This window comes from Cicer arietinum, chromosome 6 (assembly GCF_000331145.2).
Source record: "Cicer arietinum cultivar CDC Frontier isolate Library 1 chromosome 6, Cicar.CDCFrontier_v2.0, whole genome shotgun sequence".
Lineage (NCBI taxonomy): Eukaryota > Viridiplantae > Streptophyta > Magnoliopsida > Fabales > Fabaceae > Cicer > Cicer arietinum.
The window spans coordinates 28,336,884-28,360,106 of record NC_021165.2 but is presented as its reverse complement, the minus strand read 5'-3'; the positions used below and the strand labels follow the sequence as shown (position 1 = coordinate 28,360,106).

General features: G+C 31.8%; 2 protein-coding genes and 1 pseudogene across 2 annotated transcripts in view; 2 read left to right on the top strand and 1 right to left on the bottom strand.

Annotated features, from left to right (window-relative positions):
* Positions 1-15,589: 15,589 nt before the first annotated feature.
* On the bottom strand, positions 15,590-18,351 carry LOC101507575 (golgin candidate 5-like; annotated as a pseudogene).
* Positions 18,352-19,045: 694 nt separating this feature from the next.
* On the top strand, positions 19,046-20,478 carry LOC140920682 (uncharacterized). The gene is made up of 3 exons (XM_073369481.1): positions 19,046-19,508; positions 19,575-19,763; positions 19,835-20,478. Exons 1-3 carry the CDS (start codon positions 19,046-19,048, stop codon positions 20,476-20,478), a joined length of 1,296 nt encoding a protein of 431 aa, XP_073225582.1.
* Positions 20,479-22,520: 2,042 nt separating this feature from the next.
* Positions 22,521-23,223, top strand: part of LOC140920681 (secreted RxLR effector protein 161-like) — a 1,916-nt gene continuing 1,213 nt past the window's right edge. Inside the window, exon 1 of the mRNA XM_073369480.1 lies at positions 22,521-23,107. Coding sequence (XP_073225581.1) covers positions 22,521-23,107 — 587 coding nt within the window. The remainder of the gene's footprint in view (positions 23,108-23,223) is intronic.

Below are 23,223 nucleotides of genomic sequence, written 5' to 3'. Positions count from 1 at the left end.
GACACTTGTGGTTTATCTTCTCGAAGAATGAAAAATAACAACTATTTATGAAGATAATAATGCATGCATTGCTAAGTTGAAAGAGGGGTACATTAAAGGAGATCGAACGAAACATATTTCTCAAAAATTCTTTTTTGCTAATGATCTTTAGAAGATGAGTGATATAAGCATTAAACAAATTCAGTCTTGTGATAATCTTACAAATATTTTCACGAAGTCACTTCTATGTTTTCAAGTAGAACTTTTGAGAAATTGGTACAATAGTCTCTACCATCTCAAAGATGATTGTTTGTTTAAGGTGGAAAGATAAATGTATTTTGCAACTCTCACAAAAGGATAGTGCACTCTTTTTCTTTCACTATAATTTTTTTCCATTGAGTATTTTTCTAGTAAGGTTTAAATAAGTTTTCTAGTAAGGTTTTAATGAGACATATCTTAGATAGACATCCAAGAGAGTATTAGATGTCCTAATAGTTATTTTTCCATATTCCTTTAACTCCAAATAGTTAGTGGATGTACTAATTAATAATGCCCCTCAATTTGATTATTTACTTACCTTTTGAGTCGTATAAATATAAGTCATATTGTATTGTAAAGACACTCCTTGAAGAGGATAATACAAAATTCATCTTTGCTATTATATTTTCTCTCTATTATTCTATACTTTATAATATCTAGTTTTTGTTTTTATTTTCTTTCATAACACTTATGTATAATTTGACTATGAACATTTATTTGAGAAGTAGATGAAATAGTCTTATTTGACCTGCAATTTCAACAAACAAAAACTCCAAAAAGAAAAAAGAAATTTATGAGAAAAATAATATGAAATTTTAAGAATAAAAATTAAATACCTTCTAGTTTTTGAATTGTTTTAGTATTCGAAGAATTTGGAAGTTGTCCATCATGAATGGTTCGTAGGCTGACTGATAGGAAGTTGTCTGACAAATGCAAGCCCGTGAAGCTGATTGGCCTGAGACTTTCATCTTCGAGTTATTCCGAACGAATTGTCTTTAGCTGAACGATTATTCTATTCATTTTTATAAGCATTCATGGAGTATTTCACATATTACGAAATTGAAGATTTTCAATTGAAAGTTCTTTTTTAATTTCTTTTTGTTTCTTTAACAAGTGTCTTAAAAACACTTATTAGCATGACCCTTCCTATAGTTAGGGATGAAAACATAACCTGCACCCACGCGTACCCCATCTGACTCCGTCCCGATTTGCACGAGACTAATTTGCTTTGATTGAGTGCAAATTTTTCTTAAAATTAAAATTTGGGGACAATGGCGAGTTTGAGAGTGTTCATATCCACCATGCCCCTGCATCCGAACTTGCTTCTCAGTAATATTATTGTTATTTTTAAATTTTATATACATGTACATATTCAATATATTTAATTTTTTTTTCAATATTAAACATTATAATCTTCCATCTATAGAAAATATGATTTTAATAATTTTATTTTTTTATTGTAAGATAATAATTCTTTTATCATATTAATTATAATAAATATAATTAATTTTTAAATTTATTATTTTATATATATGAATGGATGTGGACAGAGAAACCTCAATCCTGTCTCGACCAAAGATGAAGATTTAAATTTCACATCCAACAAAAAATAAAGGTAGATGTGAGATGGAGAAGATAAAATTTGCTTTGTACTACCTCATCCCATTTCCATATCGACGGATAGACTATAATTACGATAGAATCGAAAATTTCTATTGTTTCCTTTCTTTAATTCTTGCTATGAAAAATTTAGAATAAAAGAATGGTCCCTTAATCTAATATAAAGAAAATCTCTTGTCTCATTAAATTTTTCAAAAGATTTAATTTTGTGAGAGTACATTCTAAGTTGCTAAATAATTTGACACTAAAATAACATTTTTCTTCCTTCAGTAATTTTTCAGGAAACTGTCACAAATTAATATACTCGCAACTAAGCGACAGATGGAAGTCAGAGATCGAATATATCATCGTGCAAATTCATGTGAATGTGATCTCCATTCTTGTGACCAACACATTGTTATGGCTTGATCACAAACCAATATGTATGTATCACTTCATCACTAATATAGATATAAATGTCACCAACTTATATTATATTACTAAATTTCAAATTTGTCACTATTCAAACCTTGATTTATTTACAATCTTGAATCTAGCACATGACCATTATATGCTTGTGATTCATATTAAAAATAACTTTTGTTCCAACTAACCTGATTTGGTTGTGGACAAATATTTTCAATTTGGAAATTAGTAGTAGTAGCTACTACCTCCTAACCACTCAGAATTTCAACAATCATGAGCAATAATTGGTGATGGCTTTAACATATTCCAAGATGGTTAATGATCACGTGACAATTGGTAGTTTAATTTGGTATCTCTTTAAATATATCATAATTAATTGTGACAATCTCTGTCTTTAAATATAAAATTCTTTTAATTTTTATAAAGTTTTTTTTATTTAATTATTTATTTTCTAATTTATCTTTAATTATGTTATATTTTTTTACAATATATTATTGAGAAAATAAAGTTTTTTAAATTATCTCATATTATTTCATCAATTAAATTACTTACATTTAAAAAGCTATCACAATATACACACACATACTACAATAAAATTCACTTAGTTATAGAACTCATAGTTAGGATAACTGACTTGTGACTAAATCAGTAATTAACATAATTGACTGAAGGCAAATAGCTTTTGTATCCTCTAAACTAATATTATTTAGGATTAGTATCCTTTGCACCCCTTGCAAAATCAAGAGAAAATAATCGTGAATTTTGAGTCGATAGTGAAAATAGTAGATGAAGTTGGTTTAGTCAAGATGTCAGCAGTTTGGTTAACATAAGAGATATGAAGAACCACTAATTTATCGCGTTGAATTTTCTCACGAATGAAGTAAAGGTCAAGCTCAAAATGCTTAGTTCTAGAATGAAGAATTGGGTTTGATGCAAGCATAACAACACTTAAGTTATCACAATAGATAGTTGGAGGAGCTTTATTTACAATATGTAATTCTTGAAGAAGATACTTTAGCCATAATAGTTCAACAGTTACAACTGCAAGACTCCTATATATGGCTTTAGTGTTTGATCTGGACACAATTGATTGCTTCTTTGAAGACCATGAAACCAAGTTATTTCCAAAATAAACACAATAATTCGTAGTGGAATGTATATCATCAATGTCAAACCCCCAATCTGCATCACACAAAGCAGTCAAATGCATATTTGCTGAATTACCATATTGAGATAACAAAGTTTATCGAACTTACTGAAGATGTGCAGCACAAGAAAGATAGTTGAATTGTTTTTGTCTAAATTAAAAATCTTTTGATTTCTAATTCTGATTTGATGACTTAAACGATTTTACCAATTAGAGGCAACAATACAACACATTATGTAAATGTAAAAACAACACACAAGAATTTATTTTGATTCACCACTAACTTAGTAGCTACGTCCAATTTATCCACTAATTCAAAAACTTTGAATTACACGTCACCTCACCCTACAAGTCAGTCTTCTAAAAACAGCCTGAACCTAGAGACTTTTTTATAGAAAACAACACATTGACCCTACAAGTCAAGTTTTTTCTACACAACCTAGAATCTACATATTGATAGAGGCAAACTACCACTTGACCCTGAGAGTCAAGTATTCTAAACACAACCTGAGATCCACAGATTTCTTGAGGCACACTAAATCCACTATCGGGCTGAGTTACAAAGAGTTGGAAACTGGTTTGGTTTTGCTTCTACTAAGTAGATGTGATACAATAATTTTCCCACACTACAACACTTAGAATATTTTTCTTTGAATTAGTGTTTTGCTAGAACTCAAAACCTTAAACTAATACTTAGAAAGATTGAGCTCTTGTGGTTTTTTCTAAACAACGTTGTTTTTAGGATTTATGAGTTTGTTGGTTCGTTGAATTCTTCTTCAGCCTTGAGTATCTATTTTAGTTAAAATTAAGGCTTCAGTTTAGTCCCTTGTGAATTCTGAATTGTATCTTCATTCCAACTTGGTCAACAAATATTTCTTCCAAATATAATTCTAAAAGATATGTTTTGATGATATGACCGGTAACCAATTCTTTATTTCCCAATCTGATATGAGCAATTCTTCTAGTAAGATATTGTGTGTATTTGTTCTAATTATGTTTGCAAATTAATTCACTTGAGTCTTCCTTCATACAATTGATTTTATTTTGGCAGGAACAACTATGGGCTTGTTCTTATACCTTCAGAAGTAAAGATATCGCCAAGTCCAATCTTTTATGAGCACTTGATAGCGTTTCAACAAGTGTATTGAATCATTGCAAGTAATAATAAAACAGTAGTACCGAGTGTCGAACTGAAGGATTCCATTTTACTATCAAATAATATTTAATTACTAAAGTTGAACAAAAAGTTTCTGAATTAATTGAAATAATATTTGAAACTAACAAGAGTAATATAATTGAACTTTTATAATAAGAAAAATGTCAGGGATGAGTTTCACTTCGAATCCAACCTTAGTTTCTAATTTGATCTTAGTTACTAAATTCCTTTATTGAATTATTATTGAATTCTCTTTATTATTATTGCCCTAATATCTAATTGACATTTGGGAAGTTTGGACACTTGTGCCCTAGCAAATAAACTCAAAGACGACAGTTTCTAACACTATTGGAGGAGTTTTATCAAGAATCATTCATGAATCCTTCTTGTAATTCTTCTTTAATTTTTATCTTTATAATTCTAAAAGATATGTTTTGATTATATGACTGACAACCAATTCTTTATTTCCCAATCTGATCTGAGCACTTCTTCTAGTAAGATATTTTGCGTATTTGTTCTTATAACGTTTGCAAATTGATTCACTTGAGTCTTCCTTCATACGATTGAATTTTTTTTTGTGGGAACAATTATGATCTTGTTCTTGTACCTTCAAAAGTAAGGATATGGCTAAGTCCAATCTTTTATGAGCAATCCATTAGAATCATTGACTTGATTGTTTGAGTTAGATAATGTGTTGCTTGAATAATTTTGTCAAAGGCAAAAATGTGTGACTTAGAATTAGTGGCATGGGCAACTTCACTTTTGTTGCATTATTAGAGATTGCTTATCAGAAGCAACATTCTGGAACATGTTGCAATTATTAGAGCTAGCGGAACATGAGCTACATAGGCATGCTTGAACAATATCTTTGAATTTCAGAGTCATGCAGTGAGTAGAATTCATCAAAGGCATGCAAAAAATTTGTTCATATAATGCATGCAGAGGTATTATTCATCAGATGCATGCAGACGTACTGTTCATTATAGACATGCAAAAATATTGTTAATCAGACGCCTACATAAATATTGTTCATCATAGGCATGCAAAAATAATGTTCATCAGAGACATATAGAAATATTGTTCATCAGGGGCATGTAGAAGTATTGTTTATCAAATGCATGTAGAAGTTACTATTCATCATAGGCATGCTAAAGTTACTAGAAGCACGTTGAGTTGCTAGAAGCACATTGAATTGCCAAAAACACGCTAAAGTACTAGAAGCACGCTATCAGAGGAAGATGTGCATACTTTTCCAGAATGTGCATTTCTCCAATTTTGAGGATTTCATTTACTGATTTGATTTTGTTTCCTCTGACCTTTTTACTTCCTCTAGTCACTTCTTATTTCTTGTTTTTGATACATTCTTATGATTTTCTATTCTAATTCCTACACACTTAATGAAGTCATTAGTCCAATCAAATTATTCTCATAAAATACATTTGTTAACATCAAAATCACAAGAGAAAAATCAACTTGGTTCCAACACTAACTGCTAGGATAACTTATGACTTTGTTAGTAAGTAAAATAAATGGCTGACGAAAACATAGGCTTAGTATCCTCTAAGATAACTAACTATAACTTAGGCTTAATTTCATTTAGTTATAAATACTACAATACATAGTCACATAATTGCTGCTTGAGCCATATAATATGTGCACAACAAGTGCCTGCAGCTATGTATTATGCTTCAGCAGTACTTAGAGCCACACATGCTGGCTTTTTACAGGACCATGATACTAATGCATTACCTAAGATATGGCAAGTGCCACTTGTGCTTTTTCAATTGGTTTTACATCATGCATAGTCAAAATCAGAATAACCAACAAGATTGATTGCATATGCTGGCAAGATTGATCGTCCTTTTCAAATATTTTATTATTTGCTTCTCTGCTACAAGATGTGATTCCTTAGCATCTTCTTGAAATCTTGCTCATAAACAGACACTGAACCTAATATCTGGCCGACTGACCGTTAGATATAAAAGAGAACCAATCATACCTCGATATTTTAATATATATATATATATATATATATATTGATTTACCAGTTTTATATTTATCGACATAAGTTCTGGAGCCTATAGGAGTTGCACTTTCTGTACTGTTGTCCATTTCAAATCTTTTTGACAGTTTCTTACAGTACTTTGCTTGATTGATGAAAATTCCATTTTTGAGTTGCATGATGTGAAGTCGAAGGAAATAATTTAGCTTACCCATCATAGACATTTCAAATTCTCCTTGCATCATTAATGACAATTCTTCACATATTTTATTATTGGTTGATCCAAATACGATATTGTCAACGTAGATTTGAATAAGTAAAGTGTGATCATAAGTCCTTTTAATGAATAATGTCTTATATAATTTTCCCTTTACGAATCCTCGTTCACATAGAAAGTTACTTAGCCTATCATACCAAGCTATTGGAGCTTGTTTCAAACCATAAAGGACTTTCTTTAATTGGAAGAGATGTGAAGGATTCTTGAAGTCTTCAAAGTCGGATGACCGTTTGACATATACTTCTTCATTAATGTAGCCATTGAGAAAAGCATTCTTGACATCCATCTGAAAAATAATTCAAAATCCATAGAGCAAGCATAGGCAAGTAATAACCGAATTGCTTGTAACCTTGCTACCGGAGCAAATGATTCATCAAAGTCGACCCCTTCTTCTTTATTGTATCCTTGAGCAACCAAACTTGCCTTGTTTCGAACAACTATACCATTTTCATCTAGTTTATTCTTAAACATCCATTTGGTACCAATGATGTGTTTATTGTCAAGATTAGGAACAAGTTCCCATACTTTGTTTCTTTCAAACTTGTTTAGTTCTTCTTGCATGATAAGTATCCATTGATCATCCTTAAGTGCTTCACCTATCTTTGAAGGTTCTATTTGATAAACAAATTTCATATTCAAACAAGCATCTTGGAGTTTAAGCCTTATGGTAACTCCTTTGGTGATATCACCTATAACGTTGTTAATGGGGAGATCTCGATGAGTTCTCAATTATTTAGGAAGATAATTATGTTGATCTTGTTGCTTAATACTGACTTCATTCTCTTGAATTGATTGATCAACTTAATTGTCTTTGCTTATATCATCGCTTATAAAATCATCATCATCACAAGAGACATTTTTATCCTCTTTCAAGGTGTTAGATTCATCAAATAATACATGCATAGATTCTTCTACTAACAAGGTTCTTTTATTAAAAACTTGAAATGCTTTACTAGATAAGGAATAACCAATAAAGACACCTTTATCGGCTTTCTCATCGAATTTTCCAAGATTTTTCTTACCATTATTTAGCACAAATCATTTTCACCAAAATATGTGAAAGTGAGATATGTTTGGTTTTCTACCTTTATAGAATTCATATGGAGTCTTCTTTATAATTGGTCAAATTATTAGTCGGTTGGATACATAACAAGATATACTTATAGCATATGCCCAAAAATATTTTGGTTAACTTGAATCGCTTAGTATGGTCCTTGCAAGTTCTACCAATGATCCATTCTTTCTCTCAACAACTCCATTTTGTTGAGGCGTTCTTGGTGCAGAAAAGTTATGTAAGATTCCATTTTCTTCACAATACTCTACAAAAGAAGCATTTTAAAATTCTCCTTCATGATCACTTCTTATTGATACAATTTTGGTTGCTTGTTTATTTTGGACTCGTTTGACATAATTTTTAAATGCTTTAAAAGCTTCATTTTTATTTTCCAAAAATAAGGTCCAAGTGAACCTTGAGAAATCATCAACAATTACTAGTCCATATGAATTTCCACCAAGACTTTTAGTTCTTGATGGACGAAACAAGTCCATATGTATCAATTGAAGTTGATACAATATTCTTGGGTTTGAAGGAAACCTTAGTTTTCTTACCCTTTTGACAAGCATCACATAATTTGTCTTTAATGAATTTCATCTTTGGTAAGCCTACAACAAGTTCATGCTTGACTAACTTGTTTAATAATCCATATGGATATGTCCAAATCTTTTATTCCATAACCATGTATCATTGTTGTCACTTGCCATAAGACATTTCATTCTCAAGGATAAATCATTAAGATTAATTACAAAAATATTTTTAGAATGATTACCAACAAACTTGATTTCATTTGATACCTCATTTCGAATAATGCATTCATCTTTATTGAAAGCTATTTTGTAACCCTTGTCACAAAGCTAACTAATACTAATAAGATTGTGCTTTAATCCTTCAACATATAGAACAAATTCAATTGAAGGAGATGGGGTTGCACCAACTTTTCCAATGCCCAAAACTTTACCCTTGTTGTTATCTCCATAGATCACATAGCCTTTTGATTCAAGAGTTAAAGCTGAAAATTTTGTTTTGTAACCGGTCATGTGTTTTGAACATCTGCTATCCAAGTACCACATATTTGAGGTACTTTGTATGCATTCCTACAAAACAAGATTATGATTTTTTAGGTACCCAAAGTGCTTTGGGTCCTTGAGTATTAGTACCTTTCTTGACCCCACATAATGCCAATTTGGAACACCAAAATTCTTAAAATGACAAGCATTAGGTGTGTGTCCATTTAGACCACAATATGAATAACTATAACTTTGATGGTTTTGAATAACATTCTTCCTAGAACAATGATGATTATTTTGTGCAACTATAACTTTTTCTTTGCTGGATTGATCACTTGCCTTAACAAAGATGGTTTTTACTAATAATTGGTTTATCAAACTTTGAATAACCAAGACCACTCTTGTAATTGGAATATCTTTGCATATTAAGAATATTTCCTAATCTAACTTGTCTCTTTTCATATCTTTCAATAACTCTATTTAGTTGGACAATTTTAAAAGAAAGAGAATTACACTTATTATATGTAGAATTCTGTTTTAATTTTTCAAAGTCTTTTTCCATAGTGTCAATTTTTTCTTTAAGAGTTGAAATTTGTTTCTTTTGAGTTGACACTGTTCTGCACATAATTTTATATTTCATAAGTAATTCTTTTATTGCTTCTTGAGCATCGTTATACTCAATAAGTATTTCATTATTAGCATCATTATTATGAGAAGAATCTTTGTTACTAACCTCTTCTTCTTCATCAGATTGGTGTGATGCCATCAAGACAATATTTGCACATTCGTCATTTTCCGAATCCGAAGATGAACTGACTTCATTGTACACAGGGATTGTGTTTCTATGGCCACAATTGTTTTGTTTAGGTTATGAAGTTGTTTAATGGTATTTTGGTTGTTATTGATAAGCTATAGTCTACACGTAAGTTGTTTATGCTTGTGTATTTCGGGTTTCAATTTGATGCGAGTAGTGCTTAGTTCTTGGATTATGTTATTTTATTTTTTCTTATTCTTTGTTAGTTGAATTCTGCTAAATTTTTTCTTGGTTTGATTGAAGGATTTTGTTGAAATAGTATCATGTAATTTTTCTTAACACGTATGTTCCTTCGATGATGTTGTATATTGATATTCTGGTTGAATTTCTGCTAGGATCATGAGTTTCTATTTATTGAACTTATGCTTGGTACTCTCGTTGTTTCCACAAATAATGATTTTCTATTTATAAAGTCATAATAATTGTTTATTTATGGAACCACACAAGGGCAAGTTAATATTAACATGTTTATGTATATTTCTATACTTCAAATTTCCACTAGTACAAACATCAATGATGAAGTTGAATGTGTTATGTTTTTCATCCGTATGTGAAATTGAAGTGTGAAAGTAGTTGAGATGTGAAATTAATCATGTGATTCCTTTGTATTTTATTTTATTTTAAATCATCGTACAAAACCATTAGAATTCATTTATGATCAAGTTATTATTTGTATTGTTATTTGAATTATACATACTGTATGAAACCAAAAACAACATTATGTAACATATGTTCTTGAAATATATATATATATATATATATATATATATACTAATAAAAAAATTTAAATGTAAAATTCACATATTTCATTAGATTTGTGTAATGAGTTTATTTAGGAATTGTGTAATGAGTTAACTAAATACTGATGTCGATTTGCTGATTATGCACCGACGAGTTAAAGGGAAAAGAGAAAGATTGACATCACAATTCCATATTCTGAACCTCTTCATTCCCTCTCTTATATATAGAATTCATAATCCCTTCCTATAATTGTTATTCAAATTCTCTCATGTTTCTATTCTTGATAAAATAAAAAATGATATGAAAATTGTTTGTGAGAATAGTGATTAATTATATGAATAGCTGCACTAAGATTTATATCGCCAGTGAACTAAGAATTAATATTTAGATGAACAATGATGAAAATTTTAATATTTATATAAAACTAAAAATAATATTTTAGTTTTTTAAATCTGAGAGTTGTAATTACTATAATTTTGTTTGTTAAAGATACATAATCGATTTAAAATATATATTTTAATCAATTTAAAAAGATAAAATTCTACCAATAAGAATCAATCCATAGAATATGTGTACTCGTCCTATTTGTTTGGTTAAATGATTAATGGTTATGAGTGCAATGCATTAATTAAAGATGACAGAGTGAAAGAAAATAGTACTAGTATTACAAGTGGTCAAAATTTACTAATGCCAAAAGCATATATGATAAGTTGATTGTGCAGAAAGCGTTCATGGTGAAGAGGAGGACAGTTGGGGAATTAATTCACACAGCGAAAGAGAGTGCTATAGTTAAAATGTTAGGAATGCAAGTAACATATATTTAATGAAATTAATAAAATAAGATTACATTTTATTGTAAGTTTCAACAGAATTAGTTAATAAAAATAAATTAAAAATTTAAATTTAATTTATTTGCATTAATAATATAGAATTAAATATAATAATGAGATAAAATAAATTTAATTTAATAAATAATAATAAGTTTTAGTGACATACAATACTGTAGATAAATCAATTCTTTATTTATATTTATCTAATTTTTAATGACAGACAATACTGTAGATAAATTAATTCTTTATGGCTTAATTACAGTTTTGGTCCTCCTATTTTAGTTGATTCGCAAAAGTAGTCCCCCCATTTTGTTTCTTCCTAGTTTTGGTCCCTCAAACAGAATTTTGGTCCAAAACTTAATGAAATTTCATTTTTTTTGCATTTATTTAAATCACATCATGCCTCAAAATCTCATTTGCAACAATTGTACCTGGAATCCATGATTATAAATGGTGTAGTACGACTTTAAAAAATGAATTTTCATTAAGTTTTTGACCAAAATTCTGTTTGGGGGATCAGAACTGGGGAGAAGCAAAATGGGGGACTACTTTCGCGATTCAACTAAAATAGGGGGACCAAAACTGCAATTAAACCATTCTTTATTTATATTTATCATGTTTTTAGTGACAATCATTATAGTTGGTAGAAATCAAAAACATATAGTGACAATTCTCAAAACATAGCAAGCCGCCCTTTAAAGTTGATAGTGGATCCGGGTGTCATTCAAAATATTATTGACCTTTACCTACAGATTTTTCCTTTTAGTGACAAATGTTATCTGTCACTAAAAATCAATTTTCTTGTAATGTAAAGAAAAAGGTGTGAATGGAAATATAAATAGAAATAGATGTCTACGTAGCGGTGTCCAAGCAAGCCCAATTAGATATTTTTTCTCCTAGTCCTAACTACCCATTTTATCGAGGAGTATAAAATCAACCAGAAAAAAATGAGCTTTACATTGTTTTTTCTTTTCCATCTTTGATATTAAAAAGGTTCTCATATTTTGGAAGTACGCTTTTGGAGAGCATAAATGGTTTAAAACTAAATATTTGGACCCTATAAAATTAATGGTTTTTACCAATGAGATTAAGTATAGCGGAAAAGATTAAACTTCTATAATATGATATATGAGTATGAATTCTCGTTTGAAAATGTATTAATTGTTAGGGTGTGACACACCTCAAATAAGATTATATTTAGCGAAGGAAACTTATAAATAACAAAAATAATGTTTTTTCGATATGTATATTATTTTTTATTTTAATCTTCTATTCATGAGAATTGGAGTGTGATAATTTAGAGTTCGACCAATAAGTAAATAACTTCTATTCAAAAATTGCATTAACTTGAATTCAAACTCGAATTTTCTCGAACGAGTTGTGTTTAACCCGAGTTCATTAGCCATATGTATATTAAATTTAAGCAAAATACATTCTGAAGTCCTTTGTACTTCACGAAATAATAATTTGATCATTTATTTTTTTTGGATAACACTTTGTTCTTCTAAGTTTAGCTTAGTTTTCTCTTAAGTCCTTTAAATTTTTACTTTTCCGATATAGTCATTCAGTTTTTACTTTTTGAGTTTTGCCTTTTAAGTTTCATTGCGGACATTATTAGTCTTTGGTCAATCTTTCCAACAACAACAAATGCAAAAAAACATCTGATAAGTAGAAAACATTCTTGGAGAGGAAACCTTCTTTCATAATCTAATAGTCTTCACAATATGTGCACGACACACGAGAGCAACTTAAACTCTAAAACAAAGGACAATCTTAAAGTTAATATCAACTACTAAAAGATATCTCAATTAAATTGATAACTTTAAATTCTAACAATCATCTGCACCACTACTAAATATATTAAAAACATAAAAGAAAAGAAAAAAGAACTTAGAGAGACTAAACGAAAACTTAAAAAAACAATTATTTAAATCTAAAATTAAGGAGATAATCTTACTATTAAAGAAATCCCATTTAATGAAATTGGAGATTAGAGACAACTGATGAGAGCCATGATGAGAAAGACTTTAAGTTGACTACAAAGTAATTAGAAAACATTCCATCGTACAAGGGATGGCCCCACCTTGTAGGTAGTGCAGGCAAGAGCCTAAGTTTGAGACTCCAAAAAAACTTAATACTTAGAGTGGAAAACATTAACAACCAATTTCGAACCACACTCGAACCAGAGATATCTCCAATTATTAAGAGAGACAAACTTTTTTTATTTTATTATGAGAGACAAATTCAATTGTATACATTCTTGTAAAAAATTCAGCAAAGATGGCAAATTAGATGTATGCCTAAATAGATATTCATTTTAACCAATTCCCGATTAAAAGGGCGCCAAATAGTTTTCCATGACTTAAGCAACATAATCTAATTTCTCAATTATTCCATATTTTTTGTAGTTTAAATTTTTGTATACGAATTAAAAGTTTATCTAACTGATATGTTTAATATTCACTTTTCAATATACAAAGAATTATACAACATAAACAAAAGCTAGTAACACATATGGAAGGCAAAGATGAAGACATAATATTAGGAGCAAACAATTATAGAGAGAAACAACTAATAGGAATTTGTGCTCAAACTCAAGAAAGTGGTAAAGATTAGAAAGAGCCACACTACAAGAAAATTGACTTCTAGTGACAGATAAATGTTGTCACTAAATGTCAAACACTGTAGGTAAATATCAATAATATTTTGAGTGACACAGAGATCCGTTGTCAACTTTGAGGGGATGTCTTGCTATGCTTTGTGGACTGTCACTACATATTTTCAGAACTCTCACTCCATGTTTCTGATTTCTACCTACAATAATGACTATCACTAAAAACTAGAGCCGTCAAAAAAGCCCTCAACTACAAGGCCCCTTACTTTTTTTTGTTTTATTATTAGGCCCCCTATCAAAATAATCTTTTAAGGGGCCCTTAATTTAGGTCCATTATTTAATGGGGCCTAAGGGAGGGGGCTCTAAGGGCTCATAGGCCCCCAATATTTTGTTAATTTTAAAATTTTTTTCTTGAAAAAAAAAATTTATTAAAAAAAAGTAAAAATTTTTTATCGAAAAAAAAAATCAGAAACTTTTTATCGAAATAAAATCGAACATTTTTTATCCCAAAAAAAGTCGGACATTTTTTATCGAAAAAAATTGGAAATTTTTTATCAAAAAAAATCGGACATTTTTTATCGAAAAAAATCGGAAATTTTTTATCGAAAAAAAAATCGGAAACTTTTTATCGAAAAAAATCAAAAAATTTTTATCGAAAAAAGTCAGAAATTTTTTATCGGAAAATTTTATAGAAAAAAAAAAAAATTATCGGTGAAAAAATTGAAAAACTTTATTTCTCAAAAAAGAAAATTGATTCTTTTTTTAAAAAAGTGGGCCTAGGGGCCTCTAAGCCCACAAATTTTTAGGGGGCCTTGTTTTTTGGGGCCATTTAAATTATTAATTTTTTTGGCCCCTTCAAAATGTGGGCTGGGGCCCATAATTAGGGGCTCGTCAAATTGACAGCTCTACTAAAAACTAGATAAATTTAAATAAAGAATTGCTTTATGCCTACGGTGTTGTCTGTCACTATAAACTAGATAGATATAAATAAAGAATAATTTATTTCTACAGTATTGTCTGTCACTAAAACTTATTATTATTTATTAAATTAAATTTATTTTATCTTCCTACTAATTGTAATTCTAAATTATTAATACTAATAAATTAAATCTAAATTTCTAATTTATTTTTATTAACTAATACCATTGAAACATACAATAAAATATAACTTAATTTTACTAATTATATTAAAACACACAATAAATATTTATTTTGCTCTAAAATATTCAATAAACTTTCAACAGAAGCCATAATGAGTTTCTTAACATTTATTGTGATAAACTGCAAACTAATTTCATAAGAACAATAATCATCTTCCTAAACAAAATATTTGATAAATACTCCAAAAAAATTTGGTTATGAATATAAAAAGTAAATAATGGAATAAGGGATCCAAATCCAACCAAAACAGTAAGTTGGCTTTATGTTATACCTTAAATGACTCGTCTGAGCTCTCTAGTTTGAAGTGCATATTGGCATGCTATTGTTGTAGTTTTAACTGCAGATCGAAAGATACATCCATGGAAGGAATTATGACAGAAAATGAAGGCAACAAATCATACCAAGCGCGACATATATGAAGCAAGTTCACCCTTCTTATGATGAAGTGGAGCCTCAAAAGAACTGGGTGTCATTTTCTTCATATAGTAAGGACTCATGCTCAATTCTCCTGGATTTCTCCGTTCAGAAAAACGGTAAGATGAACCCAGTGATGCTTGCAGAAAATAGCTTTCTTCCATGCTTCCAAGGGAGCTTGCACTAGAGATTTTACGTGACAAATTCCCCTACATCATAAAGTATATTATCGAAAATATCACAGACAAGATAGCTTAGCCAAGTGATGTAAAAAGAAGCAAAGCATCACACCATTCTGAAAAGCAAAATTATGCTTTGTTGTGGGAGTTTGATATGATCATGGCACAAAATGAATACAAACGGTCATCCCCAGATCTGATCGATCATCCTTTTCTTTTTCTATTTCCTGAAAACAAAACTGAAGTGCTTGATTTAGAAACTTGACAAACAATATTTCCCATAGTTATAATAAGTTGGATGGAATTTAACATTGTTACCATAAATACCATATCCGATCAACTTTTTGTTTTCATTTTCATACATGGTTTCAAATTTCAATTCCATAGCTTTCTCAAATATTCTACATCAGGTCACTAACATATGTTCTATCCCAAGCACCCACATCATGTCTTGAAAGGTACTTGAAAAAGCAAGTTGACTTGTTTTTGTTAAATTTTTCGGAAAAAAACGATGCAGCATGAAACCAAATATGTTTCTTTAGCCGGTCCATTCAATGACCGAAGTAATGTAATAATTGAAAGATAAGAACAATTTAATGCAAGAAGAAACTTGAGAGTTTCATATAACATTGATATCACTTAATGATGTAAGTTTGAAGCCAGAGGCTGAAAGTTTAACTGCTAAAGAAGCTCCCTGTGCATCAATGCCTCATGCAACTCTTCCTCAAGCTGTCTCGCACGACCTTCTTGAGTGTCAGGTTTCTCTTTCGCATCAAGATATTCCTACCTACTTTCAGCTGCTCTTTGTCTTTCCTTTTCAAGGGTCTTACTTAATTGAGTCTATTCTTCCCTAAGACATGAAATCTGCAATTCATTATTGAATTTAGTGACACATGCACAAAACCACCATTGAAGACATGACTTCATTCATTGCAGAACCTGGGCCTCAACAACATTAATTCGAGACAAGGTTTGAGATACGCAGTCATTCACATATCGCTCTCTTTCCTCGGAAGTTGCAGCTTTAGCCTCGGCTTCCTGTGAAGTCCATTGAAAAAGATATAGAAACACGATATTATCCAGTAGGAAAGATTTTTAAAATGAAAATAAAAAAGTATTCTAGAGACCTGAAGTCAAGCATTGATAAATCTTTCAACTGCAGCCCAAGCTTCAGCTCTTCTAGCATTTGTTTCTTGTTATTAAGTGAATTTTAGTCTAGAACAGATCTCAGTCAGGATAATAAAAAACAAAAGGAAAAACAATTCTCAGACATATGTTTATTACCTGCATGACTTCAATTTGCCTTAAAAGAGGCCTTGTGGATTCTGGAACTTGTGTAATTAGTTCTTCACACCGTCTTTCACTTGCCTAGGGAAAGCAAGTCAAATTAGAAAACTACCAAAAGCACAAACAAGCAAAAACATCATCCTCCAAAAGTCAAATAATTGAAAGACATGCATAGAGCAGGGGAGCAGACCTAGAAACGTTTTTGAAGATCCTCGATATCTCTGTGAAGCATATCTTCTTTGAATACAACCTGAATAGAGATGAAGGGAACAAGTGAATTATAAGCAATATCCTGAGAAAGTCAATTAGTAAAAAGAAAGACAGAGAGACATCAAACACAACAAAAACCTGTTATTCCTTTCTACATAGAGTTTGTCTCAACTCTTCAATTGTCTGGACTAACATAGATTCGCGCTCCTCAACTTCTCTTAGACGACTCTCTAGCTCAGTTCTTGCTTCATTGTTTGCTTGAGCCTCTGCTAATGTTTGAGCCTCCTTAGCAGCAGCCAAAGCATTAGTGTAATACTCTTTCTGTGCTGCAAGTTCATTTTGATGTTTTTCTATTGTTTCTTGCAACACCTTCTCTGTAGCTGTTTTTTCCCTCTTTATACTTTCTACCTTATTCTCCTCTACCTGGATTGCATGACATTAACCAAACAACAACTTCAACTATAAATACATATAAATATTAGGATTGTCAACACCTGCTGCATTAAAAATGAATTTGATATTTTCTAATGAAATAGATGATCCACAGCAGCACACAAGAGTAAATCATAAATTAAACTTAAGACTTAAAAGAAATATGACATTTACATATTTACAATCAGTGAGATGGGGTTTTTAAAATAAAGCTATATCATGAAGAAAATCTTATGCAACAGAATAATAACTTTAAAAAAGTTGCAAGCAAATATTAACTTAAAATAATTCTCTCGGTATTCAGTTACCTGAAGTTTAGTAGTCAAACATTTTTTCTCCTCCTCAAGATCTCTAATCTAGCTTTCATGAAAAAAGGTAAATATACGGTTTATTATATACGCATAGCAAAGGATTTAAGATTGTAGGAAAATACAATAAATACTCTGCATACCTGAACCCTAAGTTTCCTTATTGTAGATTCTTGAGCAGCCTGCTTTTTGGAAAGCCCTTCACCTGAGATGAGAGAAAATTTAATATGAAAAGGGATTCAATGGAGAAAGTTTTTGATATAACAGAAAAACCCTTCAGATGATATTATTCATTTTCCAAGCAGAGCAGAGAACAGTGACAGACTGACTAAAACTAGGCATCACCCTTCCTTAATTCAGTGCTCTTTATCTCTCCTGTTGACATTACCCAATCCTTTCCACCATGCCAAACACTAAAACCTCTAAAAGAATTAATTTGAAAGTATAATCGATGAACTTTTGCATCTATAATCTTATATCCTAAGATGTATTGTCCATCAAGCCAGGTTTCACTTTCCAATTCAAATTTACAAAACACCTAGTAGCAGCCACAAACAATTGAATTGATTAAACATTTTTAACATCCTTACCCATACAAACATGAAAGGCAAAACTAGTATGCATGATGCATCTAGTTACAACCTTGACAATATTGTTTGGGCTAAGAAGCATGGTTAGCAAAGGAAGACCTATTTTTCAAATCATGAATTGAATCTTATTATGAATTATTACATACATTATCAATAAAAATATGACATTTTTAAGTAAAAACAAGGGACATAGAAAAAAAAAAAGCCATGCATATGAACCTCAAAATAATTCAAGATTCAAGTCAAAAATCAAAATGACAAAAGAAAAGGTGTTGACTACACAAAGTTGACAAGAAAAAGTGATTTTCTTGACAAAAGTTCAAGGGCAAGCTGTGTGTGATTCATTGGGATTCATCACAATAAATTGAAATTCATGTTAGGATTCAGTTAGATATACATAGTGACCACATCAATTGGATTCAATTTTGTTTCGAATTGACTTACGACTACCATGTATTATTATAAGATACTAATAAAGTGATAGTCAAAAGTTAGTTTTTACTTTGTTAAATAAGTCCTAGTCTTGTGGATGTCCTATTCTTTAGGTTAGTTGTTTTTGAAAATTCCATGTATTGTGCCATGAAACGTGGCTTTTCTGTTTTGATTCTATGCATGTAAAAGGCTATAAATGTCTGTTGTGTTTTTCAAGATTATGAGTGATTTCTCTTCCACTTTAAGTGTTGATTACATTCCAGCTTTTACATTTGGTATCAGAGCCTCCCAAGGGGCCTGATTGTGAGTGAAAACAAAGAGTGTGTGAGAGTCTACAACAAAAAATGACAGACAAGTTTGTGCAACCTGCTATTCCAAGATTTGATGGTCACTATGATCATTGGTCAATGATGATGGAGAACTTTTTGAGAAGCAAAGAGTTATGGAGTCTTGTAGAGGAAGGAATACCAGTGTCAACAATTAGAACTGCACCAACAAGTGAAGCACAGAGACGCAGCGTGGAGGAAGCCAAGCTCAAGGATTTGAAGGTTAAGAATTTCCTATTCCAGGCTATTGATAGAGAAATTATGGAGACAATCCTTGACAAAGGGACATCAAATGCAATTTGGATGTCAATGAGGCAGAAGTACCAAGGTTACACAAGGGTAAAGAGAGCACAACTTCAAGCTCTAAAAAAAGAGTTTGAGTTGCTTGCCATGAAAGAAGGAGAGAAGGTAGACAACTTTCTGGGAAAAACTCTTAGTGTGGTGAATAAAATGAAATCAAATGGTGAAAACATGGAACAAAGTATAGTGGTCAGCAAGGTTCTCAGATCATTGACTTCTAAATTCAACTATGTTGTATGATCAATAGAGGAGTCAAATGATTTGAGTGCCTTAACCATTGATGAACTCCATGGAAGTCTTCTTGTTCATGAACGAAGGATGCAGGAACCTCAAGTGGAGGAGCAGGTGCTGAAGGTTACACATGATGATAGATTTGGAGAGGAAGAGGAAGAAGAGCTTTCTCTAGGGGTGGAAGAGGAAGAGGACGTGAAAGAAGGTTCCAAAACAAGGCAATTGTTGAATGCTTCAAGTCTCATAAGCTTGGACATTTTCAATATGAATGTCCAGAATGGGAGAAAAAGGAAAAGTATGCAAAGATGGAAGAAGAAGAAGAGGAGGAGCTCCTGTTGATGTCACACATGGACCTGCATCAAGTCACGAAGGAGGAGGTCTGGTTCTTGGACTCGGGATGTAGCAACCACATGACAGGAAACAAAGGTTGGTTCTCTAATTTAGAAGAAGGTCTTTGTCAAACTGTGAAATTAGGGAATGACATGAAAATGAATGTGGTAGCAAAAGGAAATGTGAGAATGCAAGTCAATGGTGTCACTCAAGTAATTTCTGATGTCTATTTTGTTCCTGAGCTTAAGAATAACCTTCTTAGCTTAGGACAACTTCAAGAAAAAGGATTGGCAATTTTGATTCAGAATGGAACATGCAAAGTCTTTCACTCTAGAAAGGGCTTAATCATGCAAACTAAGATGAGTGGAAATAGGATGTTTTATGTGTCAGCCACTGCAGTATCAAAGGAGACCATGTGTCTACAAACTAAGCTAGAGAAAGAAACTCACTTGTGGCACTGTCGGTTTGGGCACCTTAATTACAAAGGGCTAAACACACTGTCACAAAAACACTTGGTAGCTGATCTGCCAAAACTGAAGTGCCCAAAGAAGACTTGCATCATCTGTTTGATTGGAAAACAACACAGGTGACCAATACCAAAGAAAAGCATGTAGAGAGCCTCAAAGAAACTACAACTTGTGCATGCTGATATATGTGGTCCTATCAAGCCTTCATCAAACAACAATAAGTGGTATTTCTTAAGCTTTATAGATGATTTCTCACGTAAAGCTTGGGTTTATTTCTTACATGAAAAATCTGAAGCATTTCAAAATTTCAAGAATTATAAAATGAGTGTAGAAAAGGAAGTTGGTGAACACATTGCCTGTTTAAGAACAGATAGAGGAGGCGAATTCACCTCAGTTGAGTTTGAAGAATTCTGCAAAACTCAAGGCATCAGAAGGCAATTAACAACAGCTTATACTCCTCAGCAAAATGGAGTTGCTGAGAGAAAAAATAGGACAATCATGAATGGTACATGAAAAATCTGAAGCATTTCAAAATTTCAAGAATTATAAAATGAGTGTAGAAAAGGAAGTTGGTGAACACATTACCTGTTTAAGAACAGATAGAGGAAGCGAATTCACCTCAGTTGAGTTTAAAGAATTCTGCAAAACTCAAGGCATCAGAAGGCAATTAACAGCAGCTTATACTCCTCAGCAAAATGGAGTTGCTGAGAGAAAAAATAGGACAATCATGAATGGTATGCAGGCTGTATTGAATGAAAGGCAAGTTCCAACGGTATTTTGGGCAGAAGCTGTGAAATGGTGTGTGCATGTGCAGAATCGAAGTCCAACTTCAACAATAAAAGACATAACTCCAGAAGAAGCATGGAGCAATGAGAAGCCTACGGTGGCACAATTTCGAGTCTTTGGGTGTGTGGCTCATGCTCATATACCAGATCAAAGAAGAACCAAACTTGAGGATAAGAGTAAGGTGTGTGTTTTCTTGGGAATCAGTGATGAATCAAAAGCTTACAAACTATTTGACCCTGTTTCCAAGAAAATCATTGTAAGCAGAGATGTAGTGTTTGAAGAAGAGAGAAGCTGGGATTGGAAAAGAACCAATGAAGAAATGAATGTTGATGTGTTAGTATGTGAAGGTGAAGAAGACTACTTTGAAGAAGAAGAAGAAGTTGATAGTGAAGAAGAAGTTGAGCAAAACGAAAATGAAGATGGTGAAGGAAGCTCAGTTGGAATTAGATCACCTGCACGTGATGAAAACAATATTGATCAAAGAAGTCTAGTTCAAGGGAGGGAACCAAGAGCTACAAAAGAACCAGCATGGATGACAGATTATGTGACAGGGGCTGAATTTGATGAAGAAAGACTTATGATGCTGATGGCTAAGAGTGAAAATGATCCGCTCACCTTCCAAGAGGCACACAAAAGCACAAAATGGCAAGAGGCAATGATAACTGAAATAAAAGCTATAGAGAAGAACAACACTTGGGAGCTAACAGATCTACCAAAAGGAGCCAAACCAATTGGAGTTAAGTGGGTTTTTAAAACCGAACTTAATGAAAAAGGAGAAGTAGAAAAACACAAAGCAAGATTAATGGCAAAGGGTTATGCACAACAATATGGAGTAGACTACACAAAAGTCTTTGCACCAGTGGCCAGACTTGACACTGTACGTCTAATTCTTGCACTTGCAGCTCAATATGAATGGGAAGTATTTCAGCTTGATGTGAAGAGTGCATTCCTTCATGGAGAACTTAAAGAAGAAGTCTTCATTGAACAACCAGAAGGATTCATCAAAAGGGGAGAAGAAGCCAAAGTCTATAGATTGAAGAAAGCATTGTATGGCCTTAAACAGGCACCCAGGGACTGGTACAACAAGACAGAGGCATATTTTGCACGTGAAGGGTTTATAAAGTGTTCCAGTGAGCACACTTTATTCACCAAGAAAGAAGGAGACAACACATTTATTGTTAGTCTTTATGTAGATGATCTCATCTTTACTAGAGGCAATAAGAGCATGTGTGATAGATTCAAAAGCTCAATTATGAGAGAATTTGACATGTCTGACTTGGGAAAGATGAAATATTTCCTAGGAATTGAAGTCATACAATGAGGCTTGAATATTTATATGTCAAAGAAGGTATGCACGAGAAGTTCTTGACAGATTCGGCATGGGAAGCAGCAACAGTGTGAACAACCCTATTGTGCCTGGAACACAATTGTCAAATGATGAGACAGGAGATGGAGTAGATGTTACCATGTTTAAGCAAACAGTTGGAAGTCTCATGTACCTCACAACCACTAGACCAGATTTGATGTATAGAGTAAGCTTGATTAGTAGATTCATGGCAAATCCAAAGTCATCTCATTGGCTTGCAGCAAAAAGGATTTTAAGATATATTAAAGGAACTACTGATTTTGGCATACTCTACAAAAGGGGCAGAAGTAATGCAGGCCTTGTATCCTATACAGATAGCAATTATGCTGGAGATTTGGATGATAGGAAAAGCACTTCAGGTTTTGCTTTCATTATGGGATCGGGAGCAATTTCATGGGCTTCAAAGAAACAACCAATAGTGAGCTTATCAACCACAGAAGCTGAATATATTGCAGCTGCATTTTGTGCTTGTCAATGTGTTTGGCTTAGAGGAATCTTGGAGCAACTTGGAGCTGAAGAAAAAGGAAGCACAAAGATTCTTTGTGACAACAATTCTACAATTCAGTTGTCTAAAAATCCTACTTTTCATGGACGAAGCAAGTGATGACTCTTCATCATATGCATATTTTCCCACTATTTTAGTCTTATTTATCCTCAATTATTAGTTAAATTAAGGATTTATTTGATATATTTTGTTGATTTTTGTTCTTTGAGTT